General features: G+C 42.9%; 1 protein-coding gene and 1 long non-coding RNA gene across 2 annotated transcripts; one reads left to right on the top strand and one right to left on the bottom strand.

Moving 5' to 3' along the window:
- Window positions 1–3942: 3942 nt before the first annotated feature.
- LOC120831475 (uncharacterized) lies at window positions 3943–5703 on the top strand. The gene is made up of 3 exons (XR_005714067.2): window positions 3943–4081; window positions 4393–4469; window positions 4837–5703. It is a non-coding gene; the product is annotated as an uncharacterized LOC120831475 (long non-coding RNA).
- A 4079-nt stretch (window positions 5704–9782) lies between these two features.
- spp1 (secreted phosphoprotein 1) lies at window positions 9783–15311 on the bottom strand. Its single transcript, XM_040198510.2, has 7 exons — window positions 15174–15311; window positions 12680–12751; window positions 12493–12537; window positions 12340–12414; window positions 11911–12021; window positions 11188–11511; window positions 9783–10970 (listed from the first exon to the last, which is right to left on the bottom strand). The coding sequence occupies exons 2-7, from the start codon at window positions 12731–12733 to the stop codon at window positions 10614–10616; spliced, it is 966 nt and encodes a 321-aa protein (XP_040054444.2). The 5' UTR covers window positions 12734–12751; window positions 15174–15311; the 3' UTR covers window positions 9783–10613.
- Window positions 15312–19116: the final 3805 nt, after the last annotated feature.

The raw sequence follows: 19116 nt of genomic DNA, 5'->3' as shown, positions 1-19116 counted from the left end.
TACTTTGCTTTAAATTACAAGTACAAACACAATCGTGTCAAAATAAGTCTTTCGCATTCAGTCACACTCATTTACCTGAAGTATTACTGCATATTTTAAAACAGTTGTTTTAGGCCTTTTGTCCACTGAAGGTGTGTGTGTGTGTGTGTGTTTTTAAAATGATTTTTGGGCCATTACAAAAAGTAAAACAATATAAACCACAATGACTGCCCAGTTCTTTAACAGGGCGTCAGTATGTTCTGTTTCTGTTGCTGACAGGTTTTATTAGACACAGAGTCAAATTCTGTCATATACTGTGTATTGTATCTTCTTCCTGATTGATAACAAGAGAAGCAGGACAAGAGGAATAAGAACAAGGCACAAGCTGGCTGTGACACTCAATGAAAATACTGACGAGGACGTTGGAAGTGGAGTCAATAATCAGATGTTTCATTCTTCGGTTAATTCACTGCCCTCGTTACACAAAGGAAGAAGCGATACAGGAAGCAGCCTCTTCCTCTGTCGCTCCTCACCTGACCTGCATCGTAGTAAAATAGAGGCGCCTCACACAACATATGTGTGTGCCGTCAGGCAGCTCTGACGCAGTGGGGCTTTGAGCTTAAGAGATGATGTGACACGCTAACATGCTAACAATGACAATGCAAGCATGCTGCCTTTTAGCAGGCAGGATGTTTACCGTGTTTTACCATGTCGGTGAGGTGTGGTGGTATTGTAAAATAGGCAAATTGTCGAGCAATAAAATGTACAGCTGAGGCTTTTGCCAATAGAGGATTGAGGATATTTGGTCATAAGGCAACACCTGAATAATACACTTGAATTAGAAATCGTGTTATGTACAAAAAGGTTCTAGAAACTTGTACCAATTTTATTTGGAACCACACAGGAAGCATTTGTGAAAGGCAATATATTTTATCTCTGGTTGGATCCCTTTTAAAACACGTATACACACACACACACAAACACACACACACACACACACACACACACAGTATTTCTGCACACACGGGAAACGTCTACAAGAACAGAAACTTTTGTGGTTTCATTTACACGGAAGAACCGTTCATTTTTCTTTTTTTTTTACAATTTCACATGTCATTAGGTAAGATTTTAAGGTCGGATAAAAATAACACTGCCTGTCTGATAAGCTCCAAACCGAAGGAAGTATATAAGATACATGAGATGATTTTTAAGATGCAGTGAGAACATTTATATATATATATATATATATATATATATATATATAATGTCGATGGTGTTTGTGAACGTGCTGCTGCGCGGCTTCGGCCACCAGGTGGCGCCTTTGATCGGGTCTGAGGGGAAGAGCGGTCAGTCAAACACTAATCAGACGTAAAAAAAACAATTCCAGTAAGCCAACGTTAAAATTGGAATTGTGGCTTTTTAAAATACTCACTTAACCTCAGTTTTAAGGTGTGTAGCCGTTACTGAGTAAATTATTCTGTCATTGTTACATGAGAGGTCCAGGTTCCTCCCTTGATTTACATTTAAAGTATTTAACCAAGAACAGAATCTTTCCCTCAAGTCTTTTTTTTGCCTTTACGAGACCTGGACCACGCCCCGAGGCAGATTAGAAGAGATAAATAGTGAGACATTTAGTACGAGACTGCTTTCTGCTGTCTGCTAATCAATAATCTCTTTCCATTTACAAGGTTGTGTGCAAAATTAGAAAAAGCTCTTGAAGATTTCTCCTCTTATTTAGCACATCCTTTGACTTGTTTGTCTACAACAGCGATTCCCAAAGTGTGGGCCGCGAAGGTACTGCAGGTGGGCCGCGAGATGTCATTTACAATAAATAAAAAAAAAAGTTTTTAATTTTCAATTTTGAAAAGTTTGAAATTAATATAAAAATATTCATGCTGCGGCACATTAGTTATGTGAAACATTAATTGATGAAGTACATTCAATTTAAACGAACAGATTAATAAAACAATAAGGCTCTCGCTTGAAACGGCTGCTCTTGTCCGCCGGTCGTTGTCAAACGGGGCGCCCTCTTGTAGTATTAAAGTAAATATACCGCATTTTCCGCACTCCAAGGCGCACTTAAAAGCCTTTAATTTCCTCGAAGATTTTAAGCGTGGATGGCATCGATCGGACCCTGAAAGCACCGTCTCCACGCAATGTGCCGGTAATGATGGTAAATGATGGTTGTAGCTGGTTGTCATCTACGGTCCACTACGATTACCGAAGGGGGGCGTTTGTTTTTTGACAACGTTTTATCTCATAATTTCGACTTTCTATCCCCTTTCTTCAGTGCGGAAATGGGCTTCTATAGTTGTGTGAATGCATCACTCCAGCCAATCCAAAGACGGGGTTTGTAACCAATCAGGTGTAGAGACCATGGGGACTGGCTCCGCCCCCTTACTGTCAGAAAGAACAACAGCGAGCGCGTAGAAAACTCCTTCGAGCGCGAGCAGAGATTGACCTCGTGAACTTCGTAGCTTCGAAGCGAGCAAATATCTCGCACGAGACGGACTTTTGCTCATCGATTTGCGCTCTCGAATTTTGACAGTGAGCCAAAGACTGCAGTATCTTATGCGCCTTATTGTGCGGAAAACATTACGTGGTTGCTGACAATCAGCCACGGTATAATTCATTTTAACTTTAGTTAATCTAATGAAAGCAAGAACAAGATGTCTTCAAATAACAGGCAGCATTTGTGAAAACAGAATCTCAAAATGGGAGAGTGTGCGAGGGGGAGACATTTACTGTAAACTACAGTAAAACTACAACCTCACCTCAATTCTATAATTGTCAAGGTTTTCAGGGCCTCTTTTCCAAAAGCTATTGAGCCCGAGCAGAACTTTTCTGTGTTGGCCGTCCGACTTCCAGGAGATGTTCATACCGACGAGCACTGACCCGTGCTTATCCTGACTAGAGGCTTTGGTTGGATGACAGTAATAATTGAGCAGGTTTTCCCCTTGAATGACGCTTGATGAAGATTAATCAATGTGGTTAGAACGTCAGAGCGGTTTCCCGAGTGAGTACAAGATGTGTCTTGTGCTGCTGGTAAAAAACACAGTCATCTTTTGTCTCTCTTTGTATTTTTTAAGCCCAAAGTGTCGACCTCGTCTTGGCCCAATATGTAAAACGTATTGGGATTCACCCGCTGGGGGAAGCAGATGTCACTTCAAAATGTCGTAGCAATCCAACAAAACTGGCATCTCTAAAGCGATGCCGATAACTTGGCTTAAAAATAAATCCTAAATTCCCAGAAGCCTTGGGTTATTTAGTTTTGTCTGAACAACAGTCCAAAACCTCGGGTGAACGAGTCATTTGTGAGCGTTAAATGACTCACCCTGAGGTGCTCTCACGAGGAGACGAGAGGGGAATACGGAGATGGGCGGAGGTTTCAGAGTGATGAGATAACAAGGTGGTGCTGAACACACACATACACACACATCCACACACACAGGCAGGTCTGATCAAAGTGTGGCCACACTGTGACTCCACTGAAACATTCCACTGACTGCGCAACCTTCCATCAGCCGTTGGATCGTGTCTCCATCATCTCAATCAGACTTCTGTTTCCATTCGGCATTTCTCAGTTACAACAGAAATAATGAGGAAGCCGAACCCGACGTCGATGAAGACGAGACAATATCCCATGTGTGTGAACATTGTGGCACCTCGTTATGATATTACCTTTGAAGAAAGGCAGGAAAAGGGGGAGGTTGGATGAAGTCCTACCGGGTCTTTAGGTTGCTTAACTGTCATTAAACATTCAGGGAAGACTGTTTAAAGCAGGAATATAGTGTTGGATTAGGGATAGACATTATTTTGTACACACCTCAAAAGAGTCATAAAACATGACAAATAAAAATTCCGCTGATTCATGCATTCATTATGCAAGCACTCCATTCCAGCTTGCTGCCCAGTGTTGCTTAACCCCCCCCCGTCTGCCACAACCCGACCAAGCGCCGCCCTGGCAGCATATATATGAGCAGCTGCCAGTCTCACATGGAGGTCAGACATCGATCCACTCTGAGACAAGACAGCGATCACAGGTGCCGGTTTTATCTACGATTTTACAGAAGTAAGAAGGAAGCAGCTTTACGAGCCACTGGTGAGTTTATTTAGCTCTTTCCAATTCAAATTGAATTTGTATTTTCATTGTATTTCAATTTTGTTTCAATTTGCCTTTGCTTTATGAATTTGTGAGCAACTTCTCACGAACTATGTGAGTTTTTGCCTTTTGAGAAAATATGTTCTCAATGGATAGATTATTGGTTTATTATTACTTATTATGGGATAAATATGGGATTTATTATTATTCAACAGTGTGAATCTGGTTATGAAGCCTGTGACAGTGCCTTGCTCCTGGTTGTGTGTAAGTTAATGTGTTTTTGTTTGTGGCTTTCCTCCTATCGCTGACAGGAACCGGATTAGAGATGAAGGTTTTGACAACCGCCCTCCTCTTTGTTCTTTTGTCTACAATTGCATCCACTAAGCCGGTGAGCTAACCAGAAAGTTGAATCTCCCCTCCTCCTCCTCCTCCTCCTCCTCCTCCTCCTCCCTCACCGCTCTCTTTCTCATACTGACTGACTCGGATTCCTCACTGTGTTTTGCTGCAGTCAAACTGTAGTATTTTATCAAGATGAATATTCACAGACTGGTCTCTTTATATTGCAGTTAAGTGTTACATACTGAGACAATTCCCCTGCGTATGCTAGAGGACAAACAACATTCACATCCGGCCTTGCTTATACCATAAAGAACACGTGACCTCTGCAGAGCCATCACATATACATCCGTTTTCTACTGTTTTTATGCGTGGGCCTCAGAGTGTAATATCTCATTCATTGGACATTTACTCCACAGATTGGGCGGCGTCGACATCATGGTACCAACATTGCTGGCAAAGACTCGACATGGGGACGGCCGAGCCGGCATTGGTCATCGGAGTCTAATCAGTCCTCGGACTCTTCCTCGGAATCCAGCGAATCCTCAGAGAGTCGGTCTTCAGAGGAGTCTGCCGAGGTCACTACACCAGATGGGAGCACGTTCACTTCTGAACCAGACACAACGATTTCAGACGAGCCAACTGTGGATGCGTCAACGCCCCCGGCAGCAACACGGGCCACGGCCGTTCCCGGGACGTCACCAGGATGCGTGACTCTGGATTTTACCGAGGGCTTTACCACAAATGTTCCCGTCACAGAAAACCGAGGAGACAACTAACCAACCACGTCCCCGCTGCAGACGCATCGCTGCATCCCATCAACAAGTTGTTGCGTTTGCAGGGTGGCGACACAAGCGGGAGAAAATCCCACCTGCAACTATCGCTTATCACCATAGATGTTTCCTCATGAAAGGTCAACATAAGAGGCAGCGAGGCTAGTGTGAAAAAAGAGGGCTCGCTACTATAAGTCAAAATAGCTGCCTGATTCTGAAAAAGAATTGCTCAATTTAAGAAAAGTGTAGCGGTAACTTTACATTAACAAATCTGTGGCTCGGGCATGTTTACCGTAGAAAGGAGGTATGATACTTTGGGGCATTTACTTTTGGTGACCTTGTTACAACAAGCACATTTACATATTCAACAACAACAAAAACAGTTTCCCTTCTGCATGAAGCAGCCTGTATCTTTGTTGGCCTGGATCTACAGGATCTGCAAGAGTGTGTGTTTTATATAACAGTCATGTTTGTTTCTTCTTAAGGAAAATAAAGGAATCTAAATTACGTTATAAAATAAGTGTCATATTTTGTCAAATCATTAACTTTCCATCAGCAGATTTTATGTTTAGGTTATAATTTATGGTACTACGATTAAACATTCGCGAGGAGCTCGGAGTAGAGCCGCTGCTCCTTTGAGTCGAAAGGAGCCAGTTGAGGTGGTTTGGGCATCTGGTGAGGATGCCACCCGGGCGCTTCCCTAGGGAGGTGTTCCAGGCACGGCCAGCTGGGAAGAGGCCCCGGGGAAGACCCAGGACCAGGTGGAGAGATTATATCTCTGCACTGGCCTGCATGGGAACGCCTTGAGATCTCCCAGTCAGAGCTGGTAGATGTGGCCCGGGAAAGGGAAGCTTGGGGTCCCCTGCTGGAGCTGTTGCCCGCGCAACCCGACCCCGGATAAGCGGTTGAAGATGGATGGACGATTAAACATTGTTGATCTTAAAGTAGTGTAGACAGCTCAAGTTACTGCACTGATGGAAAGGATTCAGCTGATTGCAAGCTGCCACCAAATCCTCCACGCGGTCCCTTAAAGGCCACAACACAAGCAGTGACTGAAATAATCATGTGAAAGACAAATATGTCACCAGGGGGACATTGTGGTTTCTGTAAATTATTGGTTTGTTATACTTCAGCGTGGTTTGGTTTTGCATTTGCACATGCAGAAGGAGAAGCCACAGGAGAGCAGAAGCCACAGTGAAATCAAGCGAGAGGACGGCAAGACAGCGGACGAGCAGACGGGGTGCAAACGAAGAGAGGAACGAGACGGACTGGACACCTCACTCAGGAAAGGAACGGAACCAGAAACTAGAAGAAAGGGCAGGACGGATCAGCAGCAGTGGCTGGTCGAATTCTTAATCTTTTTTTAGCACTTTGTTCCAGCTGGACTTTTAATACAATTGTAGTTATTTATGGGTTTTTAGTTAATAATAAAATCCTCCTTTTAAACCACGCTTTTAAGTCTTGTGATCCATGCTGGTCTTCCTCTGGCGAAAAGGAACCTGTTTTTATGGAGACCTAGACTCCGCAACTAGACTCCGTACCTTTTTTTAAAAATGTATCTTATTTTTTATTAGATTTTAAGTCCCCCGCCTCACAGGGCTGACAAATACACCAGCAAGTCACTGCTCCAACCAACCTCAAATCATACTGCATACTTTTCACATGTCACATACTGTGTTAGCAAGTAACATTGACCATTGAGTCCTTAAGTTATTTCTAATTGCTCGAATGACTAAAACCTGCTCGGATCATTACATAACATCCTGTATGTTCCCTTAAGTCAAATATAGAAAGTAATAATACATCCATAACCCAAAAGCCAGCAGGGTGAGCAAAAGGCTCCTGGTAATGTCTTTTGAATGAAACAGCCTCATCTTGTGGGACAAGTGATTCATTACAGGCAACAGCCGACCTTGCAGACAGAATATAAAGCCCCTAAGAGACTCACTGTTTTCCACATTGTTCAGTCATTGGCAATATACCAGAGAACATATTAAATTAGGGATGTTTTACCCCGTATTGCAGCACTACACAAGCTAATTATAATATGCATTACTTTGAAAATACCCACTGAAAAAGACATCACAGAGTCAAATATGGAGAAAAAAAAACATCAAACACGTAATAAGAAGCAGTTGTTGTTGCTCCTCTCTCAACATCCTGACGTAATTAACTTTAAACAACATAATTACAATGATGTAAAAAAAAAATCTAAACCGTATTCTAAACCTGGGAACACATCAACTAACTAAATAACCCTTGAGAATCACTATTCCACATGCTGTGCTGAGCAGCATCGTTCCTCCTTCTTCACGTTCCAGATCTTATGAGGACCCTCAGAAACCAGTTGTGTTTGTTGGTCGTACACCGATCAACTTCACGGAGAGGTGAAAAGTCTTAAATGAAAAAAAACTCCTCTTTGTATTTAGTTATGGATCACAACATTTTAAAATGTGTTTCAAATCTAGTTCAGTGGCAGTGGACGTGCATGGTTTCGAGTTTGTGGAAGTCACTGACGGTGAGAGTGATGGGGTGGTTACACGACACACTGTGAAGCAACTCAATTTAGAAAAGTAATTATAATTCAAAATATATTTTCTATGAAACATGTAATTGACTGACACAGACGGCAGGAAGAGAAGTACAAACTGTATTTTCTGATACAGTTTGTAATTTTTCTTCCCGTAAAGTGTAACTTGTCAGTCCAGTAATGTGTAACGCATCCTCCACTTAACAGTTCAGACTTGTGACAGGAACATCAGTTTTTTACCTGTCTGATATTTGTCTGCAGTTTGAGGGCACAGACTGTACAAAGCCTGTAATCAGTCCCTCTGTGTCTACGTGTCTATACAGGGAGGACATCAACAAGTGAGAAGATACATGTTGTTTCTGCATAAATCCCTCTTGTGTGGCTGCTTGTTCTGAACATTCCTGCCTGTGGAGGACACTCGCACGTCAGGCCCATTGAGAAAATGTTTCACATGGGCAGATTTTTACATCAACTGTTACTCCATTTATATTGTGGGTTAAATATAAAAGGAACAGCTTTTTCGTGGTTTTAGAAGATGCTTATTGGTTTGTTGACTCATTATAGGCTGAGCTTTGTTGCTGAGGATGGTGTGTGTGTGTATTGTTGTCTGGGAGTGAGATGAGAAGGTTTATATCATTCTCCTGGAAGTTCGGACATGGGGTCAGGAGTAATTAGCATACGGATCGTAAACAAGGGGAAACAGATGTCATGGCTGCCTCCAGAAGGACAACTTGTTGTTTCAAAGGGAGGATGATGTTATTGTTCCCACGGCAACCAGCACAGACACACAGCACTGAGTCCCTCTACAACCTCATCTGTTAGTTTCACATTCCTGTTGATGTAAATGTTGAACTTTCTTGTATACAAAGGTTTGTGTGATACGTTGCAGGTTATTTCTCAATATTTTTGTAGATGGTGTTTTGGGTTAATAATATATCTTTTGTTGGGTAGAATAAGTATGTTTTCTCTTTATGAAGGAGGTTCAGTAACATTGTTAAGTTACTTATCAGAATCAAGGATGAAATAAATTGTCATTTTGCTTTAGTACTTTTATAGTTGATGAGTACAAACTGTTAGTTAGAACCGCCTGACAATGAGAGCTTTTACATATATTTTTTGGGACAGAGTAGCCCATCTCATTCAAGTCGTATCATGGTATCAACTATTAATTAATATTCATTAATGTGTCTTCTTCTTCTCCATGAGTAACACAGACATATGACACATATGACACAAAATCTTCCTCATCGGATCGTGTTGAAGCCAATCAGGTCTCTTTTGGTCGCCGGTCCCCTCTCTCTGAGTGTGATGAGGTATAGGGCAGAATCACGTTTTGGTGGATCCTGAAGGGGCCCCTTCCCGGACGTCCTCGGAGTCCCGACGGAGCTTCAAACGATCCCACTTCTGACACCAAAGTGGTGGAAGAATTTGCACAGACAATCATTTAGTAAGAAACAAAGGCTCTGAGTCAAGTATGTCTTTTCTTCGTTTATTTCCTTGCAAGGGAAAAAGGGTCACAACAGCTACGTGGTCAGTAGACTGTCAAGAACCTCCTTCTGCCCCCAACACATCGAGGCAGTTCTTATACCTAAGTTTAGATATCGGTGGCGTCAACAGAAACCTTTGACCATCTTGTTGAGTATCTACAGCCAGGGTACTGGGAACATCTTATCCATGTAAGACACGTCAGTTCTTTGACCGTGTCCTTGCTCTCCCAACATGCTAAAACAAAGGTGGTCATAGACATAACAAACACTTTGTTCAATCTCTACAGCTATGACGCTGGAAACATCTAATCCAAGTGGGAGACGTCAGTTCTTATGTCAGGGCCTTTGTGATCTAAGCACTTGCAACTAATAAACTGGTTATACAAACGAAGCATTTAAAAGGGTTACATATCATTTTCCCATTACACAATGACATTGATTGCCCTTACATAATCAAAATGATTACCTTTAGTCAACTTCAATTAGTTGTCTTGTATTGTGTTTTTTATGAGTATACATTGCTTTGTTGTCAGACTCCCGGTCTTTACATAAGACAAATGTTAACAGCCAGCATCTCTTTTTATGAAAAAGAACTTTATTCATATTTTAGAAACGGTACAATATGACACATTATAACAAACAACATGTAGTGTAGGAAGGTAGCTGTGCAAATGAACCGGATGTGTGTTTGTGTTTATACCCGACTGCACCCAGTGATGGAGTGTTTCTCTCCGTTTATCAATACCAACAGAATACTATAGCAAGCAGCGAAGCTAAGCCACACAGGCAGCAACTGTATGACACGGTTAAATGATATATGTGTATGCTTGAAATGTTTACAAGTATTTAAATAGGTGGAACATTCGGCTCTGGTCCTGTTAGGACAGAAACAATGTAGGTTTGCATGTTGCAGTTATTAGGTAATGGATTAATGCAGTGGCGTGCTAGTGTAGATATCAGGACTAGACTTTTTGTTCTTCTTTGTTGTTTTCCAGTATTGACGTTTAACCCTACAGTACCAGAGGGGAGAGGGGAAGGGACAAAGGTCACGAGGTCGGTCAACCCTCCAGGTTGCAGTCGTCAGTTTCAACATCCAACCACTTTCCCTTGCAGGGTCAAACATAGGATTCACCAGAGCAACCAGACCACAGGATGGAGTTATTGGTTTATTTAAATACAGCCCAGAAGGAAAAAGGTTTTCCTTTCCCAGAAAGATGCACAAATAATGAAAGAAATGTTGTGTGAACACATATATCAATAATCATTACGTTTGGCGGTCCCTGTCTGCCCCCCCCCTCACCCCTGCCCACCCTGTTGGAAGTGGCTCGAATGGAGAGATTTACACCTGGATGCAGCTTGTGCTCGTGATCAGACCACAGCCCACTCCAACTTCAGGCAAATATGATCTATTTGGCTGTGAGGACCGCTGGCGGGTCAGTGGCGGTGTCAAGTCCCGCCCCCTCCTCATCTGAATCACTCCCAGCGCTCTCATCTGATTCGCTGTCAGCGGTCTCCTCGTTGCTCTGGCTGCTCTCGGCCTCTGACTCTTGGCTGGTGCTTGCGCTGACGGCGCTTTCATTCTCCTCCTCCTCCGTAGCGCTGGAACTCTCGCTCGTGGCGGCGTCTCCGGTGGTCGTCTCCTCCTCCGGGAGGGACGCCTGACGGGGGCTGATGTCCAGGTCCTGAGAGGCGTCGAGGCCCTGGCTCTCCACCTCAGGGGTGCTGGTGTCCTCCTCCAGGAGGTCGTTGTGGACCTGAAGAGCCTGGAGGTGAGGCAGAGGAGGGATGGGAGGATTTGTTTTATCCAGAGGTGGAGGTTTACGCAATGCATTTTATAGTTGCATCTTGGTATATTCATGTATTTTTAAGCAGCAGCTCTGGTGACAATGTAAAAGTAGCACTGACTATAAGACAGTTAAGGACAACATTCTATAGCAGCTAAAGGTCAAATCGGATTTAATTTGGACTCCGAAGCTGTACCTTGTACACCTTCACCGACTTGTCCAGCTCATTGCCCTCCGTCATGTCGTAGGCCATCTTCTTTCCTGCGCCCATGTACTCGTAGGACTTGTAGGGAGAAGGGACCTTGTGGTAGGATTTGTCCTCCACGTAAACGATGGACTTGTGGTCGCTGGGGTAGGCGCCCAAGCTGTCCCCGCGGGCGGTGTCGGTGACGATGGTGGGCAGGATGGGCTCGTCAGTGAATTGGTCGCCTGCGACGGTCACGGGTTCCACCGTGGCGGGAGCCGGTGTGGAGGACTCGCCCGACTCTGAGCTTTCACTGGTGTCGTCCTCCTCGGTTTCCTGGAGACACGGAGGTGGGAGGTGAGCTGTCGGGGAGTTTTATATTGAATATGTGGTTGGGGGCTTTGAGCATCGAGGTCAGGCAGCGGCGTCAGAAATGATCCCCATGAAATTTCCTGTGGAAATTGCTGACATTGTCTTTTTTCAAAATATTCTCATAGATTACGTTTGCAACAAAAAGTCCGGAAATACCACAAGATTGTTTGCGATTGCTTAAGCAGTAACTGCTGCTGTTCCTGTCCATTGACAAAATTGGAAATATTACAGTGACAATTAAGACATTGCTATTCTGAAATAATTAGTAGTAAATATTTAAAGGCTATAGAAAGCATACAACAGTTTTGAGAAAAGTCTATTTTGTAAGTGTAATACAGTGTTATCTGTGTGTATTTCACTCACGCTCTCCTCTGTATCATCATCATCATCGCTATCTTCACTGTCCTGGTTGTCAGAGTCTGAATCTGGGGATGAAGTCGGGTCCGTGACTTCTTCTGCAGCTTCAGTTGCCGCCTGGTTAACGATTCGTGAAAAAACAGTCATAAACTACACCAGGGATGTAGTCCGCAAAAGACCCGGGATCTGATTATTTAACCATAAATAAAATGAAAATAAAATGGATTATTCATCTTCAAAACATCCTCCTGCTCTTTTTGTATGTGTGTTCAACAGTTCTCAAAAAAAATAGTTCCTACATTTCCCAAATGCAACTCAGGAGTCCAACACCTGCAGTATTTAACACGTCTTACTTTTAAAAATGTCCTCCAATCAGAGATAACTGATGACATCAGTAACCAGTAGAACAAAGCTATGAACGATAGATTGTTTTACCTGTGCAGGTTCTTGACGATACTGAGGAACCTCTGCCGCCTTTTGACTGAGGGGTTGATCTGCTGGTGGTTGATCCTGTGGACAAGACCAACATCATTCAGAGCGGTAGTCTCTCTCTCTCTCGTCTGTCTCTTTCTCTCTTTAGCTACTCACCACTTCTTCAGAGCTCTCTGAACTGCTGACAGAAACCTTTGTCGCCTAAAAAATAAAAATGATTTACAAAGTCCATTAAAAATACGCACAACAAACCAAAATCTTTGTCAAAATGTTTTTATGCTCCGGTCAAAATGTAATCCTTGAAGTTTTAACTGTGACACAACGTCAAAGGAGACAAACTCACCGGCCGGCAGAGGACTGTGGCGAAGAGCAGAACGAAAACCACGGCCACTTTCATCGTGTCACAGTTTGGTTTCTGGATGAGGAGACAAGCAGAGAGATTCAAGTCACACGATGAAACGATGAAGCACGATGATGCCGAGACATTAAAACGACATTGAAATACTCGTCCAGAGGCCATTTCACAGGGAACCCAATGGCACGTCAAACAGAAGAAAGGAGCTGCCAGCTTCCTCACTGAAGACTGCGTGGTCACGTGACCGTTAACAATCAGTGGCCCTTCCGGAGGCCTCGGTAGTTCACAGGAAATCATCAAGTTGTTAATTATAGACCTAAACGAGTGGTTGTGTGTCCCTGAAACTCTATTTCGACACAGTAAAACATTTTCTCTGTTATCAGAGCGGAAAAAAAAATCATGTAATTTTGGTGATTCGACTCTGAGACGGGATGTTTCTGGTCAGGGAGAAAATAACGGGTATGATCTAGAACGAGTGGTGTTTGGTTTGAGCGGATTTAAGAGCGTCAGGTCTAGAGTTAGAACAACCCGAGTCCATCTTACATTTCTATCAATAACTCTGAGGAAGGACTTGACTTCTGCACAGTAAAATGATCTTTTTTTAGGACTATTTTCAGCGGAGGGTTATTACACATTTGGTACGTTTGTGAGTACTTGCAGCACCAGGACGGTGCATGTGGGATTGATATACAGCCCATCCTGACCTTGCACATTAACGGAGCTCAGGCTTTACGTATGTCCAGCTTTAGGTGCAGAACACAATACTTGTTAGTGGGACCAGTTGATGGATTTGTTGGATTTGTCACCATAGAGTACTTTTTACCAAAGGGAAATAACGGCTAACTTTTTTTTGCATCCCTCTTTTTACTACGGGCATTGCATCATATTTATAGCAGCTTTAAAAAACAAATTTATTTTTCTGTGATCCCCTCCCTTACTGTGAGCTCTTCTCTTTCATATTTGCTGAGGGAGGAGCAGTCTGCATATATCTTTAATGGTAGCCTCTTCCTATACTGTGTAATTCGTCAGGGTATAACTGGGAAGCCACAGAGCAGCAGAAACATGACACATGGCCACGAGACTGTATGCGTGCGTGTATTTCTGTACATCTGGTTTTGAGACGGCCAATTCAAGTTTCAGACCTGGAGATTATGGGAACTCTGTCCGTGGCCAGTGGCCGCGCTGCACGGAGGGGAACTGGGTTCAGGGTACAGGTAAGAATCGGGTTTAGGTCAAGGGTGAGGGTGGTGGTTCAAGGAACCATCAAGTTCCTCATTTAAGGGAAACCTGCCTATTCCCTTTATTTCCAAGAGTTGTATGAGAATATTAATACCAGTGTTGCATCTGTATGCTACATTTACACACCCGTGTTCTGTGTGGTAAAACTACTTTTTGTGAATGGAGTTTGACCATTTTAAAGAAAGAGAACTATACTAGCTTCGGTTCCTCGTTGGAAAGGGCTTCGTACACTTTGAGACCCGATCACATGACCACCAGGATGCCACCAACCGTCACAAATCCTATTTTTAAAAGTAGACTGGCGGCTCTGATAAGAGGATGTCTACCACCCCTTTCTTCAGATCAAAACACTGTTGACTGTGCTGGTATTTAATCAGCACGTGTGCTCGTTGTCAGTGTATTTAGTCACGGTGGTTAGTCTGGGATGGACGTGGTCATGTGACACGACAATCCAGAGCTCAGTATCCCGCCGCCCACGGTTTCCCCTTCCTGCTTTGATCATCAGCTAATCGTTACCTCTGAGCAATCACAGGCGGACTCACACAGCTGTAAAGTCTAACTCATCATTAAATGTAATAAAGTGCAGTACTTTCATGGGGAACAACCAATATTCTTCTACAAGAATGATGTCAGTTTGGTTAGTAACCCTATTACAGAAAAAAACTCAAAATAAAGTTTCAGTTTGTTAGAAAACTCTTGTGCCTTGAACCTTTAGGACAATGTATTATTTTTATATTATTTATTTTGCTGTGTGCCGTTTTTAAAATAAGCTTTTTGGTTGAGTCTATTCACAGTGCTGGAAGAAGAGATGCATAGATGGTAAATGTGGAATATTAATCTTCAATCTTGCTTTCTGCAAAATGTTGCAACCTGGCTGCAGGGATTTACTCAAAAGTATACAACACTGATTCTGGGGGACCAGGTCTGCCTCAAAGACGGCGTCCCAGTTTGTTCCCAATGTGTTGGATTGAGTCAAGGTCGGTATCTATGGAGGTCACTCAGGTTCCTTCATCTATCTTCATCTATCGGGACATTATGTCTTCATCGAGCCGAACGTGGGTAAAGGGCCTGATCCAAACCAATGTTGCGGGGATTTGAGTGTCTAGTGCACACTATGATAAAAAAAATATTCTAAAATGCCAAAGACAAACTGCAAGTTTACTGAATGTTCAACTGAATAAACTCAAACTTCAAACCCAAATTCGCACTTAGCAAATACAATTTCGTGTGTATTTATTCTTACCTTGATGGCAGTGGGAGGAAGCCGACAGACGAGGTTGCTCTTCACTTTATCTCCTGGGTTTCCCTGGATGTTGCTTGCTGCTGTGTGTTGCTGATGCTGAAAGCGAGACTCCTGGTTGGCTTATAAACCCTCCAGCCTCAGGCTGCAGCCAATCAGCTCGCAGCTCGTGATGTCATGAGGTTAACCGCTCCGTGGTCCAACTCTACTCTCGCTCTCCCACTCTTCCTGTGGTGGTGTGGGGGCAAAGACACACACAGACACACACACAGACACACACGCAATACAAATACATGGATGAAGACGTGCAGACAGCACAGCCCAGACAGAAGTATGTGAATCTACTTTTTTATGCCTCCCTCCTTCACTCCCCTCTCTATTTGTGTGTGAAGTTAATTTAAGGACATGTAGTGACACGCTGCGGGAAAATAAAAGCAGCAAATAGTGTCGGTTGGTATGATAATGAATCAGCTTCCTCGCAGACAGAAACTCATCCGACTGAGGTCTCTCTGGATAATTGAGAATTTGCTTTGCGACATCAGTTTGTGTCTACATTATGTTTCACGTATTTGACCATGTGACCTTTTATATTTTTGTCTTTGTATATAAGCATAGGTGTGCAAATTATTAAAATACTTAGCTCACTCTTCCATTGACTTCTAATGTAACCCAAATGATTGATATCTTCAAGAGGCGGAGATGCATTCCCAGAATTCTCTTGTAAATTTGGATTTTATGGCTGCAGCGTTTTTAAGGATTTACAATGAGATTTGATGGGCTCATAAAAAGTGTCTGAGTCTGTCTGATGATATACACCGTGTACATTCACATTCATGCACTCACATACACACACAAACAGATGCAGAGGTGTTTGTAACGTAAATTCAGTAAAGGCAAATTCCTACATATTTTGAGATTCATGTCTTAGAAATAAAAACGGATGGACAAAAGAGACATGATGGGAGACTCTTTCTTTCCGGGGGTTCTGTCGCAAGTCCACCGTCTCCGTTCTCAACATGCAATGTGAACACATCTGTCTTATTCCGCCTCAACAAAACACAAAAAGCCCAAAATAATAAAATAAAAAAAACTTACTTTGAAAGCAGCTTTAAATCACTTTATGTTTAGAATCAGGAAATAACCATTAGCGCACTTTTTGAATCTGTACTCAGTGACTGGTGCTGCGCAGGTAACTTGGTTTCTCACACAGGCATTCGTAAGAAACCGTTGTTGGAAACTGCTAGAAGGAAGGCAATTTAAAGAAGTACTTGAATTGGACTAACAATTTGCCACGTTGGATTTTCTTATTGATATCGTGAAAATCCAGGTGGTGGTGCAGCAGTACCGACAAAAAGAAGACAAAATGCATTGTCGTAAAATGGGACAAATAAGTGTGTTTGAAGTTTGTCCTGCGCACCTACTTAAACAACACATGCTCTTAATATGAAAAGCGTCTCCCTTTTTGTGACAAAGTAAGACATGCACAAATGTGGGGTTGAGGACATACACGCAAACACATTTACACAACACACAGTGGACCCACTGTCGGCACCCTTAGGTCACCGGTTAACACACACTGACAGTCAGAATACAGTAGCACGGCGTGTCATCGCGCCGATGGGACAGACGGGTTGTCTCTGACAGCTTGATGTCTTCTGAGGCCTCACTGTCACAAACGTGCAATTACTCGACCGCTCAAATCAAAGCTTCCTTCTTCTACCGAGCTGCTGAGGTGTGTCACACATGAAACGTAGCCTTGAGCGTCCTGCACAATCTTGTTCAAACCCGGAGAACCGTCTCCGTCTGGGAATTGAAGGTTATAGATCATCTTAAAAATGTCTGTTGAAGAGTTGATGAGTATTTGTCCTCCCGATTACCTTGGGTCGTTGTATTAGGGCAACTGTCTGACTTCTCGCTGCTTTTGGGGAGATTTTTGACGGCAGTGTGCCGCTTAGCAGGTGAGTAGAGGGAACTGTGATGTGTCACTTTGTTATCATAAAATGAAAAATGAAGTAGAATATAGATGAAACCATTGACACCAAAACAGCCTTTGGAGAAAGAAAGAAGAAGAGTTTGCAACAGATTGGTTATACAAACAACAGATCTGTTTGTTGTCTCCGTAGGTGGACGCATGCAGTGTGTGTGTGTGTGTGTGTGTGTGTGTGTGTGTGTGTGTGTGTGAGTCATGTATCTGTCTCATTTGTGTATTTTTCTCAACACATTAGATGTAGTGTGAATTTGAACTGATGGGTCGTGGGCCTCTTGCTTGGTTTTTGTGCTGCGCCGAGGGGGTTAAGTGGGAGAGTAGGAATCTTGCATGTATGGATTCTTTGTTTGTTCACCTCAGTGTGCTCGTAACAGCTCAATTTGATTAGGAGGATAAAGCTGTAACAACCACACCTGCTCATCACCAACCCCTTTGGATTGAACCTCACATTTAGGCTTCTCAATGCCTCAAATAGAATCACTTTTAACTTGACAAAATGAAGTGAGTGCTGACCTCGTTGGTCATTTTCTGCTTGACGCTTCTCGTTAAAAGCACGCGAGGGGCCTCAGCGTCTCTGGTCGCCTCAGTGTGGAAACATTCCTCTTAACGGCGACCTCAGCAATCTGTTTGTTCAAGTAAATCTGTTATTGTGAAAATGAACGTATAGGAGAGTGTTAGTGGGTGCGGGGAGCGATCAGATGTGGTCTGAGGGCTGTAGGAGATGTAACAACTTGCTGTGGAGTTTAACAGATACACACACACACACACACTCAAAGACACAAATGACTAAAATGCATGCCGACACACGCAGAAGAACAAACACTCACACACACACACTCTCCAGGCTATAAATGTAGCGGCGTACTGTCTGGCAGTGACAGTGGAACAAGAAATTAACAAGAATAATGTGAACAACGCTTTAATAAGAACTTTCCATCTGTGTGTGTGTGTGTGTGTGTGTGTGTGTGTGTGTGTGTGTGTGTGTGTGTGTGTGTGTGTGTGTGTGTGTGTGTGTGTGTGTGTTTGCTTCTATGAGGACAATGCTAGAAAGAAAAGGCTTCAATGCTGACGTTTCAAAAAAAGCTTTTTTTTAATTCATAATAATTGTGGATGATGAAAATGCTTTTTGGACCATGATGAGATGTTGTCAGTTATTTAGAATAAAGAATAACAAATCTCATCATTCTCATTCTCATTCTTCTCTTCAAATCTCTCATTCTGCTCATAACCCAGCGACGTATGATATACTTTATGTAGTTATTTATTTTCAGTGTCTGCCACTAAAATGAACTAAAATTAAATAGAATTCCATCCTAACAGGAAACACTCAGTTAGACAACAGGAAGATTGTTGTTTGGTTTTGAATATTGTGGCGGTGGCATCACTAAAGTACACAAAGTTACGCGACAAAAACATAGTTGACTTGTTTCACGTTGGGAACAAACTGCAGTGAATGCTGGATTCAACCAGCCCTGGATGGAGGGAATATAACAGCAAAAAAACAGACGCAGAACAAAATTAGTTGATTCAACAAAAATGATTCACAACGCACGCGCATGTGATGTATCAGCTCTTCCAGCTTTCACAAAACAAATCGGAAAAAAACAACCTGTGAGCTATAACAATGGTGCAACCGGCCGTAGTTTGGATCTTTTCTGCCTGAATGCGGCATCTTCCATAAACATGAAACTGGAAAAGCCGCGGCTGTTGAGACAGGAAACAAATAGTTTGTGAAACAGGCTTCATGCGGCTGAGGTCGCCTATCTGCTGCTTACATCGTGCCGACCGTCTCACCTCTGCAACACTAACATTGAGCCCAGTGAGAATAACACACTTCATCTTGTTAAAAGCTCCTGAATAAAGAACCGTGTGCTCTCTGGAGGACCAAACCTGACACGCCAAGCCAAGATTTCTTTTGTGTTCCAAATGACATAAAAAACAAATCAATCAAGACAAGAA

Source organism: Gasterosteus aculeatus, chromosome 14, assembly GCF_964276395.1.
Source record: "Gasterosteus aculeatus chromosome 14, fGasAcu3.hap1.1, whole genome shotgun sequence".
NCBI classification, from domain to species: Eukaryota; Metazoa; Chordata; class Actinopteri; order Perciformes; family Gasterosteidae; genus Gasterosteus; species Gasterosteus aculeatus.
The sequence above is the reverse complement of the archived record's forward strand: the minus strand, read 5'-3'. Positions and strand labels throughout refer to the sequence as shown.